This window comes from Ostrinia furnacalis, unplaced genomic scaffold (genome assembly GCF_004193835.3).
Source record: "Ostrinia furnacalis isolate ACB-3 unplaced genomic scaffold, ASM419383v2 OfSCF6106, whole genome shotgun sequence".
NCBI lineage: Eukaryota > Metazoa > Arthropoda > Insecta > Lepidoptera > Crambidae > Ostrinia > Ostrinia furnacalis.
Window position 1 is genome coordinate 10,921 of NW_021136345.1, and position 17,467 is coordinate 28,387.

The 17,467-nt window shown below is 42.2% G+C and overlaps 3 protein-coding genes across 6 annotated transcripts; 2 read left to right on the plus strand and 1 right to left on the minus strand.

Annotated features, from left to right (window-relative positions):
* Positions 1-596: 596 nt before the first annotated feature.
* LOC114362009 (uncharacterized) lies at positions 597-5,575 on the plus strand. Its single transcript, XM_028317247.1, has 5 exons — positions 597-606; positions 2,739-2,899; positions 3,342-3,490; positions 4,381-4,534; positions 5,287-5,575. Exons 1-5 carry the CDS (start codon positions 597-599, stop codon positions 5,449-5,451), a joined length of 639 nt encoding a protein of 212 aa, XP_028173048.1. The 3' UTR covers positions 5,452-5,575.
* Positions 5,576-7,760: 2,185 nt separating this feature from the next.
* On the minus strand, positions 7,761-13,099 carry RIOK2 (RIO kinase 2). Of its 2 annotated transcripts, XM_028317250.1 has the most exons (10): positions 12,932-13,099; positions 12,720-12,861; positions 12,356-12,524; positions 12,039-12,159; positions 11,735-11,823; positions 11,248-11,439; positions 10,483-10,531; positions 10,193-10,315; positions 9,117-9,233; positions 7,761-8,201 (listed from the first exon to the last, which is right to left on the minus strand). In XM_028317250.1, the coding sequence occupies exons 1-10, from the start codon at positions 12,995-12,997 to the stop codon at positions 7,776-7,778; spliced, it is 1,494 nt and encodes a 497-aa protein (XP_028173051.1). In that variant the 5' UTR covers positions 12,998-13,099; the 3' UTR covers positions 7,761-7,775. The 2 variants fall into 2 exon arrangements, with proteins under 2 accessions (XP_028173051.1, XP_028173049.1); XM_028317248.1 differs by lacking the exon at positions 10,193-10,315 and having other exon boundaries at positions 7,776-8,201; positions 10,360-10,531.
* A 282-nt stretch (positions 13,100-13,381) lies between these two features.
* Positions 13,382-17,079, plus strand: LOC114362011 (arrestin domain-containing protein 2). Of its 3 annotated transcripts, XM_028317252.1 has the most exons (8): positions 13,383-13,551; positions 13,632-13,820; positions 13,899-14,048; positions 14,386-14,597; positions 14,964-15,143; positions 15,393-15,427; positions 15,620-15,773; positions 16,098-17,079. In XM_028317252.1, exons 2-8 carry the CDS (start codon positions 13,700-13,702, stop codon positions 16,536-16,538), a joined length of 1,293 nt encoding a protein of 430 aa, XP_028173053.1. In that variant the 5' UTR covers positions 13,383-13,551; positions 13,632-13,699; the 3' UTR covers positions 16,539-17,079. The 3 variants fall into 3 exon arrangements, with proteins under 3 accessions (XP_028173052.1, XP_028173053.1, XP_028173054.1); XM_028317253.1 differs by having other exon boundaries at positions 13,383-13,820; positions 15,393-15,409; positions 15,602-15,773; XM_028317251.1 differs by lacking the exon at positions 15,620-15,773 and having other exon boundaries at positions 13,382-13,820; positions 15,393-15,581.
* Positions 17,080-17,467: the final 388 nt, after the last annotated feature.

Below are 17,467 nucleotides of genomic sequence, written 5' to 3' on the forward strand. Positions count from 1 at the left end.
TGTTTCGGCAGTTGGAGGTAATAAGATAGCCAGTTCGTCTGTGGTTGAAGATTCTGGGTGAAGAAGCACGCTTTTTTCTTCGGACTAGATCATCACTTTGAAAAGCTTCTCTATCAAAAGTCTAACTCTGAAACGTCTAGGGTTGTTATATCGAAATATTTTTACCAGTCTGAGCCTTTAATATGTTCTTGAGTAGGACCAAATTCATACTAGAGGTTGAGTGTAGTTTCAGAATAGTTTTTTTTATCCACAACGAGGAAGCTCTTGGCCTGTATCTCACCTGATGGTAAGTGACGATCAGGCCGAAGGTGGAAGCAAGCTTCACCCGTAATCCTCAACTACAGAGGAACTGGCTATCTTACCTCTAATTGCCGGAACATAACATTGTTGTTATGGCGACAGACTTAGGTAAGATGGTGGTAGCTAGCCAGGCGGACTTAGAACAAGCCCTACCACTAACAAAACCGAACAGGAAAATCTGCCCTCACTGGGAATCGAACCCGAGTTCCGAGTGATCCTACTGCATACTGTTATAATTGTGGTCAGTGATTGTGGCACGTTGTGAATGGCGGTCACGCGCGGACAACTATGTCAAAATGCCGGCCGGTTTGCTAATTTGGCATCGGAGGTGTGTCTACAAATATAAATAATATTATGCAGTTGAATTACGTACAATTATATTATTTTAGTCGCAATGGAAAAAACCTCATATTGAATTTATTTTGGTAGATAAGTAATCCGACGAAAGACCTTGTATAAAACATGATTCACAAAAACATTTCTGAATGGGTGTAGCTTTTTTTACCCGACTGCGTTATATTATTATGTTCCTATGGGCTTGCCTTATAGGGGCAAAGGGGCTACCTTCTGTATCACCAGCAGAGTTGCTGAAATATCGAAGTTTTCACACTACAATGTACTCATCTATTGTTCACTACTACGGGAAAATCATTTTAAAAATAATGAAAAATAGAAAATACAACGTGTAACATCATTATGTCTGTTACAGCGTAACTTTGTGCCTAGGAGTTACGTTTTAAACCAACTGTGTAAATAAAGATGTTTAAACGTTTTATAATAATGTCACCTATTACTTAAAACGTTTACAATATTTATGCGCCGTTTCTATATTTAGAGTTAACTGAGTGAGTTAACTTACCTAGTAAGCGAAAAGCTTTTTATGCCCATCTTAAATCTTCTACTACATGATAACATGAATGATTAGTGAAATAACAATAGGTCAGCTCCCCCACTGGGTCCACTGTGTTAACAATGGTCCGGCAGCTGGCCGCCATTATTATTTATTCTGCTACGCGCAATCATCGAATATCGATTGATTTCAATTGGAATCGCTAGGGGTATTCGGAATATTGCTATTTACCCAGACATTCTATAAAACGAATAAAATAAGGTATTTTATACTCTTCTAAGACTACTAGATATTATAATGTAATAGAAACAAACCATAAATAAAAATGCGATCTAACATTAAATGCGGATAGGAAATTGTATGTATAGACAACAGCACGTTAAGCTAAATACTATGGCATCTTTTGTGGTCGTAATAAGTGCTACTTTGCAATAAAAATGTATAGTCTGATGTGCTGTTCACTGTACCTATCTTCTATTATATAAAAGAAAGTCGAGTTAGTTACTCCACTTATAACTCAAGAACGGCTGAACTGATTTAGCTGAAAATGGTCAGGGAGGTAGTTTAGAGCCAGGAGAAGGACATAGGATACTTTTTATCCCGTTATTTATTGCCATTAAGGCGGAACAAAGTTCGCGGGGTCAGCTAGTTTGCCATAAATTACGGAAAACGTTTCCATTATTATGCTTTATGCGACGATAATATCTTCGCAATAACACATACTTTATCGTTAACAAGGAGTAAAAAACAATCTTCCACTTATCACCATGTTGTTGACAGAATAATAACGTGTTGTATTCAGATAACTCAAGGAGTTTCATAATAAATTGTGTATTTGTAACCGATAAGAATCAGATTGTTAACGCAATGCAAACAGTAGAACAATAAACAAATTGAGCTTATCGCTACATGCGATCTCTTTCAGAAAGCTGTTAGATATATTTAATGGTTTCAAAAAAAAAAGCAATACCTATCAATAACTAAATTAATAATTAGGTAGGTATCACAAAAAAAAAGAAAGCCAACAGAGAGCAATAGACGAATAGGTAATTCTTTCTAAAAGACCAAACAACGTTTCATGAAATTCATGAGCTATTTCAAAATGCAAAAATAACTATTTGTAACATGCAAATCTCCACGAAAAAAGCATTTAAAAAGGTGCGTAGCTGAGTTGATTTCATTACCACTCTGAAATCACAAAAACCATAGAAACGCGTACAAATTAATTTATCTTATAGTAGGTACGCCTCATGATGTCGAGTCCACGCAGTCCATTTACATAATGTGTTAGTAACAACTGATCGCAATTGCAAGTAATAATTAGGTATGTTAAGATGAGCAGCAAAGATAACGCCCATCATTATAAATCAATCTATCATTAAAAAGATATTAAAATATCATCACTCGAAAGGCTCTCGGACTAAACACGCCGAAATGGTCTACAGTCTGACCGTCCTAGCACAATTTAAAAGCAATGGGAGCTATAAGAGTTGCAATCCGGTCACAACCAGACCTTTTTCAATCAGACACATTTGCCTAACCTTGATCTATTTAATGTGTTTCATTAAAACAAGCCAATGTTCTCTAGCCCCAACCAATTTGTTGGCCACGAGGGTGGGGCCGTGTAGCAAGGAGAAGAAGTCAGTCATCACCGTGTCAGAACTGGCGATCTACACAAAGATATACGACTCTACCATCTCGGGGTATTTCAACGTGTCTATGAACATCACTAATGGCTGGATTATTAAGGTAACAAACTAGCAGTCAGATATTGCTGTAAGTCTATGTCTAGACCGACTAGACCGGACAATAATTCGCAGTTCCGTTTCCATTCCAAAGACTTTGCAGGGCACCATCAGGTTTTAGTGTGTAGGCCCTGCCTACAGGCAGGATAAGCCCACATAACCCACTAGTCCCACTGAACTCGTAGATGTGCAACTTAATGCATTCCCAGAAGAAAAAATGGCCTATAGTGTCTGTCAATCAAATCAACGTATTAACTTTGGGCTTTTCACTTAGGCGACGATTTCTTTCTTTCGATTGGCCGTCGGTTAACTGCGGCACTCTACCTCAAATTTTAAGCTTCTGTAAGTCTTCCAATTAGATCTCGTAATAAAACTTCCAGCATTTAACATCGTTTTGTGCAAGTTTATTTAGTACGGTAACACAATAACTACGTGGACGTTGACAGGGCACGATGCAGAAGTGCCAGGACATGCGAAACCTGGAGACCTGCGACTACTTCAAGTCGTTCTCGGTGGTGAAGAACGGATGCAGCGAGGACGCGTCGCCTGATGAACAGGACTTGTACACCATGTTTTTTCACCACACCACACCTAGGTAGATATATCTTTGTTAGATACACACGCTCTGTAAGTGTAGGTATTATATCACAATGATTCCCTACACTGCAATTCCCGTGTAGCCAGAATCATCGTCAAAATGGGTAATTTTGACCTCCTGCGTGCAAACGTATTGCTTCTCACCGTTGCAGCGCTCTAAGCTTTCTCTCTCAAATCTATAAATGTCTTCATCATCACTCAGATCTGCGGTGATAATATGCCCAAAATATTTAAATTTTTTAAAATTGAACAATTGAGAGATTTCATTTATACATTATCTTTATTTATTATTGTTTTTATAAACACAACCCAAAAGAAACGAGATCCCGTTTAACCTCAGTTTATCAGTTATCAAGTTTTTTCAATTCAGTCTTAATTAACTGAAAGAATTGTATTCTGTTCTTTTATCAACTGCTCTGCGATAATAACATTACAGATACGTAAGTAAGTAGGACTAATAAACAACAAACATAAATACGGTTTCTATGAGCTCGATCGTAATGGAAAGGATTAATCTTATTCTCTAAAAAGCGATGTGATGTGTCACCATTAAAATCTATTTTTTGCAAAAAATATTTATTTTTTACAATTTATTTTCTCCCACCAAAGTGGGACATGATGTTCAACCACAATAAGGAAGCTAGATGTTATGAACTCTAAATTTCGAGTACTTACCTACCGTAGCAACTACACATTTACCATGCTACATAAAGGTACCAGGAATGCGCTGGATGCAGGCAGCTACCAAACGGGCAACCGGGCGATGTGGAACTTTGGAAGTCATTGGGGGAGACCTATGTTCAGCAGTGGAACGTCCTCTGGCTGAAATGATGAACTGCTAGCGGCAATAGCAGCCAGCTTATCCACGCATCGTGTAATATTGTTCAGGATGTCCTGTCCAATCGAGGCGGGCTCCTACCGCGTGCAAGGATACCCGTTCTTCAATGAGGACAACTACCTGACCGTCTCCGAGTCCAAGATATCCACCAGCCTCTTCGGGTACACCTATAAGCTTGAAGGTACCTCCAAAGACGTAAGGTATGCATACGTACCTACCTACTATCTATTATTATACACTGTACCGACAATTCGCTAGCACGATACGAAACGTCCCAGGATGCAAATGAGCTGTAAACACTTCACCGGCCTATGGTCGTAAGGGGGCTGTGGAGTATCATTAGGATAAAAGCTGTTGTTTTGTACCGAACAAACCCCTTATAAGATGATTGCCCATTGTATAGGTTGCTTGACCTACCGTCGTCTGTGCTTTTCCACACAGATCTTCCAGTGTATCTGCAGTTGCACCAAATATGCGGCAATCGCTCTTCGCCGACTTTCATTATTATAGGCCTTAGTAATAGAATGTTGTATAGTCTGGTCCGGGAGCACGTAGAATTTTGTCCAATGACCCCAAGTTACCCATCCTTATCATCATCATCATTTCAGCCATAGGACGTCCACTGCTGAACATAGGCCTCCCCCATCGATTGGTAGCGGCCTGCGTCCAGCGCTTCCCTGCTACCTTTACGATGTCGTCGGTCCACGTAGTAGGTGGACGTCTCACGCTGCGTTTTCCGGTACGCGGCCTCCATTCCAGAACCTTTCTGCCCCATCGGCCGTCAGTTCTGCGTACTATCACCCAATGCTGTCGCGACTGTGCGACGGGCGCCCGCAGTGAGTGTGCGAGCGTGACAGCAACATAATTGCGCGCGAGCGATAAGGATGGGTAGCTTGGGGTCATTGGACAACATCTACGTGCTCCCGGACCAGACACTCCAAAACTGTATTTTCCAGCTGTTTTGCGTGGAGGCGTACTTGCAGCTGCTATACGTGCGCGAGCACAACTGGGGCAACGACGTGCAGCCGCCCGAGTACACGCCCGCGCCCGGCGCGCCGCCCGCCGACGACATTGACGCCGACGCCGACGACGACGACGCGGATAACCAGCCTTTCTACTGAGCCTGATACCAATACGGCGTAACCCCTTTGTTATGGAAAATTGTTTCGCGACTACCAAGGCGGAGCCGAGAGAAGTGTTTCGAATTACCAATCAGATTTCATTAGTTCCACTTCTCCTCTCCGCTCCGCGCCGCTGTCAAATTCTATAGAAAAAAATATTCGCCCGACACATCTCTCTTCTTCTCTCCGTCTATTGGTGGAAACCGAGCCTTTGGGGTGTGGGAATATGGGAGTATCAAATCTAATGTAGTAGTGTAGAGCCAGGTTCAAACACCACGCGGTTTCTGGTACCTTTGCATCAAACTGTTATCACCTCAATGTTTCGCCAATGAGAACCACCCAAAAACCGCGCGGTTATCGCGTGTGTCCGAACTAGGTCTGAAGCCTATGTACCTGCAGCTGCTATACGTGCGCGAGCACAACTGGGGCAACGACGTGCCGCCGCCCGAGTACACGCCCGCGCCCGGCGCGCCGCCCGCCGCCGACATTGAAGCCGACGCCGACGATGACGACGCGGATAACCAGCCCTTCTACTGATTCCAATACGGCGTAACGCGTAACCCCCTTGTTATGGAAAATTGTTTCGCGACTACCAAGGCGGAGCCGAAAGAAGTGTTTCGAATAACCAATCAGATTTCATTAGTTCCACTTCTCTCCGCTCCGCGCCGCTGCCAAATTCTACAGAAAAATTTGTTCGCCCGACACATCTCTCTTCTTCTCTCCGTCTATTGGTGGAAACCGAGCCTTTGGGGTGTGGGAATATGGGAGTATCCAATCTAATGTAGTAGTGTAGAGCCAGGTTCAAACACCACGCGGTTTCTGGTACCTTTGCATCAAACTGTTATCACCTCAATGTTTCGCCAATGAGAACCACCCAAAAACCGCGCGGTTATCGCGTGTGTCCGAACTAGGTCTGAAGCCTATGTACCTGCAGCTGCTATACGTGCGCGAGCACAACTGGGGCAACGACGTGCCGCCGCCCGAGTACACGCCCGCGCCCGGCGCGCCGCCCGCCGCCGACGACATTGACGCGGATAACCAGCCTTTCTACTGAGGCTGATTTAAAATTGTTGCGCGACATTTGAAAAAATTGTTGGCGACGCCCGGAACAAAGCGGAGAATTGTTTTAAGCAATCAGATTGCATTACCTATTCCCACTTCTCCTCTCCGTGCATTCATCAATTCTATAGAAAAATCGTTCGCCCGACACATCTTCTCTTTTCTCCGTTTCTTGGTGGAAACCGAGACTTTGGGGAGTGGGAGCATCAAATCTAATTTAGCAGGGTAAGGCCAGGTTCAGACACCGCGCGGTTTTTGCTACATTTGCATCAAACTGTACCCGTCTCAATGTCTCGCCAATGATGTGCCAATGAGAACCACCCAGAAACCGCGCGATTACTTTTTTGAACCAGCCGGGCAAGGATGCGCATCGTGGTGATAAACTTTATACGTCGAAGCCAACGATGACGACGCGTATTACCAGCCTTTCTACTGAACTTGATTCCAGGTATGCATACATGGCCTTGATATGGAAAATTGTTGCGCGACTAAGACCACTCCGCACCGCGCCTCGCCGCTGTCAAATTCTATAGAAAAATTACTCCTCCCGACACTTCTCCGTTCTGCTTAGACCGGGCCTTAGAGCTGTAGAGCTAGATCCGATTTGTCTAACATTTTTCAAGTCCGTATTTTTACGGATTCGGATCGGAACTTTCGCTGTTGTGTTTCGAACATTTTACACACCTGAGTGGTGGTAGAGAAAAGTTGTAATTCAAACCGTGTATACGTGTAAGGGCTCCAAAAAGTCTTCCGTACTAATAAATAATTTGACTGTGCGTAAACTTTCAATAAATTATAATTATTAATTTAGGCAGCCTTAGGCCTCAGCCTCGAGTTTAGCGGGCAGCGGGGCGGGAGCGGCGGCGGCGCGGGAGCGGGGCGGGCAACGCAGACCCGTTCTCGAAACAAGCGGGCAGCTCGCGCGGCGCTTTAGCGGCGAAGTGTTGTGTTCGAGGTTGTGTTGTCGAGATATTTGTTTTTATTCGCAAACGAAATGTCTGAACAACGGCGACAATTTTATTTCGATTCAAATTTATTCCTAACGCTCGATTTATTGTGGGCAAAAGAAGGAGTGCGCTGCCCGCTCGTTGCCCGCTCCCGCGCCGCTGTTTTCGAGAACCGGTCTATTTGATTTTACGCATAAGATCCTGCCGCTCCCGCGCCGCCGCCGCTCCCGCCCCGCTGCCCGCTAAACTCGAGGCTGAGGCCTTACTGTTAACGTTTACATTTTAATAAATAAAATCCACATCAACATTAAAATACATTTATTCATCCCAGCCCCACAGTCCGTGGCTCTCGCGAATGGTCTCACGATTGTCCCTTCTCAGCCGCGTGACGGCGCTCGCTTCTCCCTTCGCAATCGCCTTCTTTCTTTCCATTCTCTTCTGCCTATCTTCTAGATTCTTCTTCACCTGCTGCTTCACTACCTCAGGAGCTATGGTACTGGCAGAGGTATACGTCCTCATTGACCTTACATCTGACAATGCTTTCTCAATCATTGCCAGTCTATACTTCTGTGAATTTTTGTCCAATTCTCCAACATTGTCTCTGCCTTCTTCGTTGTCTATGGGCGCTGGAACTAGCTCCGGTATTTCTTCTGTGTCTGGATTGTCTGCTATGTTCAGTGAGGCAGCTTTGTCGGCGATATCTGATATCTTTTTCGTTTCGTCGTGCCTTATTGAGTCGTCCAACTGAAAATGTCGACATCAATATTATCTTGAATAGATGAACATTGCTTTGAAAACAATAACTAACTACTGTAAGTGCAAAATACTTGTGAAGAAACTTACGTTGCTATAATTATTAACTTTTCGAGTGCATAATATTGCAAATGTTTTCTGCACAGGTTATTTTAATTTTCAAGTACGTGACTCATATCAACGATTGTGGTTGAATGAGTTTATTTTCGTATCAAATGATCACGTAAATTACTTGCTTTAAATAAAGGACTCAAAATATTGTTTATGATACGTTATAAAGCTTTTTGTTGTAAATTAATATTACGTAAGGTTGTAAGTTGTAAACAAATATAAAAATTGATCGACATAATCAACAACACATGAAATTGACGAACTTGGCAACACTATCAGAGTTCCCTATCATTTTAAAACGATACAAAATAAGACTAATAAACGAAGTGCAATAGCAATTTTCATAAATCGTTTCATCCACCAAGACGCGCCCCACCAATTTTGGTCTCGGTCGCGCGGGGTGCGGGGAGTTTGATCCGAGCAATCCGAGGCATTATTGTAGTGTGCGTGTGTACTCATAGATGATTTAGCGTGTACCGATAACACTCAAACATTAGCGGAAGAATGGTGGGGCGCGTCTTCGTGGATGAAACGATCTAAAGCCTGGTCCGTGAGCACGTAGAATTTTGTCCAATGACCCCAAGCTACCCATCCTTATCGCTCGCGCGTAATTATATTGCTGTCGCGACTGTGCGACGGGCGCCCGCAGTGAGTGTGCGAGCGCGACAGCAACATAATTACGCGCGAGCGATAAGGATGGGTAGCTTGGGGTTATTGGACAAAATTCTACGTGCTCACGGAACAGGCTTTATATGAATGTAGGACACTGATATGCGGTCCAGTATGCAGTCTTACCTGTTTCCTGAGCGCCGCAAGTTCTTCGTCAGTATAGTTGGTGTTTTTATCAGGTTCCTCGGCATCTTCACCTGCGCTTTCCTCGTCGTCGCTCACCGCTAGACCGATGCCCATTTCCTATAACAAAATATGATTGATTTTAGACTTGTCCTACTATAATATTATAAATGCGAAAGTTTGGATGTCTGGATGTTTGTTACTCTTTCACGCAAAAACTACTGAACGGATTTTGTTGAAACGTATTATTGTTTGTAAACCAGATAAACATACAGGCTTTAATTTATGCCGATCTGTGACACTAAATTTCACGCGGGTGAAGCCGCGGGCAAATAAGTTATAATATTTCTTGGACTTTACAACGAGGCGATAAGATTCAAAATATTGTAAGAAATACATCCCAACAGCGTTTCGACGAATTAACCAGGTTCAAGTGGAACTTAGCAGATTTCCCAGTTGGGAAAAAAGCATATATACGCTGCTTCTTCCAGTCCTTGGCCACCACTCAGGACCTCTATTGCTGTTTATTTTTCTCTGAATCATCTCTGACAGAGCGGTAATTCCGTCTAGAAATATACCACGAAAAGTTTTCAAAACTACTCCAGCGTCTATAGAATATCGTCATTCACTGTATTAGAGTAGGCGCACACCGTTGATTTTTAGTTGGCCGATAGTTGTGCCCGATTTTCATTTGTATGAAGAATCGGCCAAATTGAATCGGCGTAGTGTGCGCACTCCCATACATGCCCATACTGATCAACTGCCCGACTAAACTATCGGCCGACGAAAAATCAACGGTGTGCGCCTACTCTTAGTCTTAGCTTAGAACAGTTGATGCTGACTGCTTTAGATTGTCTGTGTGTGGTAATTCTAAGGCGACGATGTACGGCCGCCACTTAGCTTCGTTTCACCCACCTCTAGTAACTGGTCTTCATCAGCTCTATTCCGCTTGTAGCCCGAACAAGCCACCTCAGCGTCCAGCTCATCTCGCTCCAGGTCAGAGAACCGCGGGTACAGGTCGCTCTCGAAACCGAAGTATTTCTTGGCTGTAATAGCTGTTGTTTAATTTTGGCATTTACCTCGAGTAGCTGGTCTTCATCAGCTCTATTTCGCTTGTAGCCCGAACAAGCCACCTCAGCGTCCAGCTCATCATCTCGCTCCAGGTCAGAGAACCGCGGGTACAGGTCGCTCTCGAAACCGAAGTATTTCTTGGCTGTAATAGCTGTTGTTTAATTTTGGCATTTACCTCGAGTAGCTGGTCCTCATCAGCTCTGTTCCGCTTGTAGCCCGAACAAGCCACCTCAGCGTCCAGCTCATCATCTCGCTCCAGGTCACAGAACCGTGGATACAAGTCGCTTTCGAAGCCGAAGCGCTTCTTGAAGAATTCGCGCACGCACTTTACGTCACGGTCGAAGTACCTGTTGAAAAAGAAGTTGTTTTAGTTAAAAATCTACAAGGACACATGGAATTTGGTGACACAGGAAGGCTCCAGTTTAACCAAAATACTTAACACATGAATTTAGGTAAATAAAGAAACCATCGAAGCCATTCACCGTATGGGAACGGCCAGTATCGTCGACTAATAAGTCTCTGTAAATAACTAGTTTTGCCTAACTACCCTGTATACGTAATATAAACTCACAGTTCAGCATTGGGATGACTGTGTCGTAGATACCATCTGTGGGAAGTCGATGATGACCGGACAGCCAGCCTCATCAACGTTGTATTCAAGTCCTGTAATTGATTCTACTTCTGTCTGTCCACCCTGAATACATAAACCATACTCACAGCTCAGCGTTGGGATGGGATGTGGACACCATCTGCGGGAAGTAGATGATGACCGAACAGCCTCATCAACGTTGTATTTATGTCCTGTAATTGATTCTACTTTTGTCTAGCAACCCTGAATACGTAAACCATACTCACAGCTCAGCGTTGGGATGGGAAGTAGACACCATCTGCAGGAATTCGATGATGACAGAACAGCCAGCATCATCCACATTGTATTCAAGTCCTGTAATTGATTCTATTTTTGTTTGTCCACCATGAATCAGCCTCATCAACATTGTATTTAAGTCTCCTGCAATTGATTCTACTTCTGTCTGTCCACCCTGAATACATAAACCATACTCACAGCTCAGCGTTGGGGTGGGAAGTAGACACCATCTGTGGGAAGTCGATGATGACGGGACGGCCAGCCTCGTCGATCATGATGTTGAACTCGTTGAAGTCTCCGTGGATGACGCCGCAGTTGCCGAGACGTACAATCAGGTTCATCAGCTCGTCGTATAAGGATCCAGGGTCTTCCACTTCTGTTACGTGGGTTCTGTGAAACAAGCAAGATTGAAAGGATAAAACCGGGTGATTTAAAGTAAGGTTCTAGAATAGTATCATAACTGTTACGTCTAATGTACATGACATAACAAACAAGGCAGGGAAAAATTAGATGCACATAGCCAGCGACAGGGATAGGTGGAAAATGATGGAGGAGGGTTTTACCCAAGTGGGGCCACAAACAAGAGATACCGATTAATTAAAAAAAAACTGTTTAAATGTGGAATGTAAAGCTATAATTAAAAAAAAGTCTAACGTAATGTAGATATTATGGTTTTAATACTTACAAAGGCCCTCCTTGCACCAGATCCATCACAACGCAGTGTCTGTTGAAGTCTATTGGCTTTGGAACAGGAAAATCTCTGTCATATAGTGCCTAGAATGTAAGAAAAAGTTTATTAGTTTCAGCCTACATTTTATAAATTCATGTATTCATGTTCTCTTTATATTTCTGTAAAACATAAATTTTGAATAAGAATAAAGTACATTACTTTTTTTTGTTGTGTTCATTTTCCATCCGCCCCAAGAATGAGCAAATCGGTTCTGTAATGGTGACTTTTTTATGTATAATTATTTGCACTTTTTTCTTACCTTCATGTAGGCAAACTCCTTGGTGGCCGAAATACGTGACAGGTAAAGCCAGGAGGCGCGGTTGCGATGCGCGTGGTAGTCGCGTTTATCTTTGACGTTGCGGAAACATGTTCGGCCCAACCTAACAAGTACAATGATTGTGAATTAGCAAGAACTTGCATAATACTTGTGTTCAATTGTGAAGATACAATTGAAAATTCAAGCAGTGGATGTTCATATCATTACTTTTTAAGATAATCACATAATATTTGGAATAATGTAAATCCCTGGGGGAGGCAACAAACATAAGGAGGAACAAACATAACATTTAAATTCACCTATGAAGTTTCAAGCACAGTGGATTGCGATCCTCATCAGCGACTGTGTAAATGTTGGACTCTTTCCCCACTCCGATTTGATTGCCAAATGAGGCAATTACTTTACGGTTGGTCAGCGCTTTCAGAGCCAGGTAGTCATAGCCCGCATTGGTAAGACGATAGCCATCGTCTGGAAAAATAATATTGTTGTAAAATGATGGCACTTATTAATTTCAATTCTGAAAAAACATAATCCTCCTTTCTGGCGCAGTCGGGTAAAAAGACGTTTAACTGTCTCTATAAATCTCTATTTTTGCTATCAGCTCAAAGAGGTAATTTTTGTATTGTAAAACTAGTGTTAAATGTAGTTATAACTTTAACTTACATTGCTTTCCACGTTCATAGGTTAGAAGCCTGTGTTTACATAGCTCCTTCATTAATTTGTGCACGCCACCATGTCGGAGGTTCGCAATAGATGCTACGAGGGAGCCAGGAACTAATTCGTGATTTTTCATACCCATTTCCACCTGAAAAGAGTAAAAATATTAGTATTGAGGTTACAAAGTAGTTATCAACAACTTACTGGGTGGTACTTACCGCTGTGAGTACACGAAAATCTTCACTGGTTAAATAGCGTAATATTGCTACGTCTAGCTTGCCCATTTTCGAGAAAATTGCCTTAGATTTAGCAGGGGCATTAAAATAACATGAAAATAAAACGTGAATCCAGCTCCAGCTGACATAAAAGAGTTTGTCAACATTAAATGTCAAAAATGTCAAAATTTTGTCGAGAACTCAAGTGAGCATTACGTGTAATGGAATGCAGTAATTTTTGGTTTTTGCCCTTTTGCACAACGCTTTTGGTCAATACATATTATGTTAACGAAAAAATGTAATCAGTGTAAGGTGTTTCTGATAAGCAATCACTTTTGCAATGACGTGGACGTGTTGTATGAGTATTTGTAATAAATAAGTTGTGATGATGAGATGCGTAAACTGAACCACGGAAGTACGCCATTAGTCATTGTCAAAATTGACAGATTCCCCCCACCCCCCTTCCTTGACCTTCACCGTTCGGCAGCAAGAGGCCCGCCCACCCTCTTGAAAATCTGAATTTCTGAAAACTTTATTTGCAAGTTGTTTGTTTTGTAATTTTAAAATTAATTTCATGTACATATTGGTGTAAATTTGCAGTGCGTACTTCGTTCCCCTCCTCCGTAAGAAAGAAAAAGTTATTTTTGAGCTAAGAAGATCCCAAAAATAAATATCAAGATTTATCTTTGTATTTTGTATGTAGTGTCTACAAAAAGAAGTTGTTGGTTCTTGACTAGGTTGCCCTTCCAAGTGTGCGTTTAAATTATTGCAATGGAGGTTGGCTTTGCTAATGGAACAATAACACTGGACAGTGACAAAGCTGTATACTATCGTGGACAATTCATTACTGGAAATGTCAGCTTTAGGCTGGGGGAGCCAGTTAATGTATCAGGTATGTAAAGGCCAATATTATTATGCTCTCAAATTATATGTTGGACCATACTCAATAATTTTTCTTATTATTTTCCAGCGATTAATATCCAGTTTTTGGGCATGGCCCAAGTGATATGGTCGGAACGTGAAGAACACAAACAGCATGGAAGGAGTTTTGAGACGACTGTGCAGTACAAAGCGGAGGAGCAGTATTTCAATGTTGTGCAGTGCTTATATGGCGGGCAGGGTTCGTTTTTTTGTTTCATATTTTGTTTAGACTATAATAACTATAACAATGCATTACAACAGGAATTATCTATTGTATTATATTCCCTTTTTATCTATTACTCTATTAGTAATGCATATTAGCACTAGATAAGATGCCATCTGTAAAAATAAACAATGCATACTATGAGTCAACTTTTGAATAATAGAATAGTGATAATACTTTTATTTACAATAATTATCTGGATGCATATTATAAAAAGCTATTTTTCATGAAAAATACTAGATGAGTGATGCATTGTTAAGCCTGTTACCTGATTGCATTTACGTACTTTATAGATATGAACCAAATTTTCCAGGTGTAACCCAACTACCACCAGGCCCTCATTCATTCCCGATCCAGTTCCAAATACCGCCAACTGTGCCCTCATCCTTCCAAGGGGAGAGGGGGCAAGTGGATTACGAAATTAGGGCAACTATGGAGTACCCAATCCAGAAAAGGGATGAACTTGTGAAACTGTTTACAGTGGTTGTACCTACTGACTTGAATAAGGAAGACCCTGAAATAGCTGTGAGTAAAATCTTAGAAAGATTTGCCTTTAAGTACCTAAATTAAAAAAAATACAATTATAGTTTGGTCTGTGAGCACGTAGAATTTTTCCAATGACCCCAAGCTACCCATCCTTATCGCTCGCGCGTAATTATGTTGCTATCGCGCTCGCACACTTACTGCGGGTGCCGTAATTATGTTGCTATCGCGCTCGCACACTTACTGCGGGTGCCAGTCGCACAGTCGCGACAGCAATATAATTATGAGCGATAAGGATGGGTAGCTAGGGGTCATTGTACAAAATTCTACGTGCTCACAGACGGGGCTTTATCATTATTCACTTCTGTGCCTCATCTGCATGGATTACAATTAACCTTTTTTCCCCAGAAACCGCAAACCCTATCTTTCGAAGAAGTGTTTAGCTGCTCCTGCAGCCCCCGGCCTCTGACGATAAATGTGGGGCTTCCTGTGGCTGGCTTCTGCCCGGGGCAGGTCATACCGGTCACGGTGAATGTAAAGAACAAGGCAAATCGTAAAGTGAAGAAGGTTATACTGCAGATTGTCACAGTAAGTTTTACTAAACTATTTAAATATTATTGTAAATACTGCATCATTGAGAATTGGACTTGACTTTTTTGAGCTGTCAAATGTGATTGCCCTCATAGATTTTTATACGAAAAGGAATCAGGGTTAAATGAAATGTTTAAACAATGTTGGTTGTGCGTCGTAATTGTTGGTTATCTAGATACCATTAAAATATACTATTAAACATTGTTCATTGGGATACAAATGAGGTATTATCGCGTCATTTTCCAGCGCACCCGCTACCACAGCCAGCAACCAGTGGCCAAGTACACGACGCCAGAAGAAGTGCTCGCGTCAACCAAAACCAAACCTGTGCTCAGCAACATGGAGCGTCACTACTCGTGCGAGCTCCAGTTGCCTGCTTTTATAGCGCCTAACTTGGACAGCTGCGGTATCATGGATATCGGGTACTTCTTCAAGGTAAGAACCCGCTTCCACAACCGGCAACCAGTGGCCAAGTACACGACGCCAGAAGAAGTGCTCGCGTCAACCAAAACCAAACTTGTGCTCAGCAACATGGAGCGTCACTACTCGTGCGAGCTCCAGCTGCCTGCTTTTATAGCGCCTAACTTGGACAGCTGCGGTATCATGGATATCGGGTACTTCTTCAAGGTAAGAACCCGCTTCCAAAACCGGCAACCAGTGGCCAAGTACACGACGCCAGAAGAAGTGCTCGCGTCAACCAAAACTAAACCCACGCTCAGCAACATGGAGCGCCATTATTAAGCTGTAGACAATGTTAATCATATGAATGCTATGAAATTCTGAAACCCGTAATAAATACAATTTGTAATTTGACTTAGCTGAACCCTCATATTCTTTAGCGCTTAAATATCTATAGCAACCTCCCATATCCCTAATTCCCTATATTACAATTATTACAGCATTTGTTTTTACCAATTTATCTTTTAGCTGACGCAAGCTTATCAATTTCAGGTGGTAGTCAAATTGTCAGGATGCACCGACGACCTGGAAGACGCAGGTGAAATCTTCATGGGGCAGATACCGCTGGCCAACTTCACGGACGGCCGCTACGAGCATCCCATGGCACACAGCCTGCCTTCGGGGCCGGTGCCAGAATACTTCCCTCAATCAGAGCCCGCGACGACCCAAATCAATCCAGTCAATGCGTTCCACACTCAATCCGTTAACCCACAAGTCAACATGTACCCAGGTTACCAACATCCTCAAGCTAATGTATACCCGGGTGCGGTACATCCACCATCGAATCAGGTCAGTGCGTACCCAGGATACCCACAGCAGCCTCTGATAAGCCCCACGGCACCGGTCCTGGATGCTTACCCTCCCACCTCGAGTGTAAGCAATCCCATGTACGATATGGGCTTTAGAGCGCCAGGGTATCCTGGTCAACAGTAGGGATGCACGGAGATCCGGTTCTGCAAAATATAATTGAGATATAAGATGTAGGTCTTAAGCCAGGCCAGCATTTTTACGTAATAATTACGTTTTAGAGATTTCGATCAGTCACAGACCAAAATAAAGAAAAACGAGTTTATCAACATATTTGCGACGTACTTAGAGGTAATTAATTTATAATTTCTTTAAATTAAAAGACTGATTATAAAACAATCAATGTTAGATTTAACATCAGTAAACAATACAAAAATATACCAAATTATGTTCGGAATCTCTAAATTTAATAGTTAAATCTCAATAATTTATTAATGATGCGAAATTGATTGATTGCTTTATTAGAGTAGGCGCACACCGTTTATTTTTAGTTGGCCGATAGTTGTGCCCGATTTTAAATTGTATGAAGAATCGGCCAAATCGAATCGGCGTAGTGTGCGCACTCCCATACATGCCCATACTGATCAACTGCCCGACTACTATCGGTCGACGTAAAATCAACGGTGTGCGCCTACTCTTAGGCTTGAAATATGTCTTACTTGTTTACTTAAGTACACAAAAGATGCAGTACCCTCTTTGACACAATTTCACGTAATTCAATAATAATTTTATACAGGGTGTTAGGTAAATGGGTATATGAGCCAACACTAGCCCATGTTAACATGGGCATATAAATGGTATGGTGAAGTCAGAAATTTGATATCATCATTTTAATTTTTCAAATTTTCATACAAATATTTTTTTTAAAATCCGGTTTGTATGAAAATTAAAATTATTAAAATGAAGATATCAATTTTCTGACTTCACCATACCATTTATATGCCCATGTTAACATAGGCTAGTGTCGGCTCATATACCTATTTATCTAACACCCTGTATACTTAGGCTAAGAGAATAATTATAAGTGATCTACAAGTGCCTCATTAAAATGTATG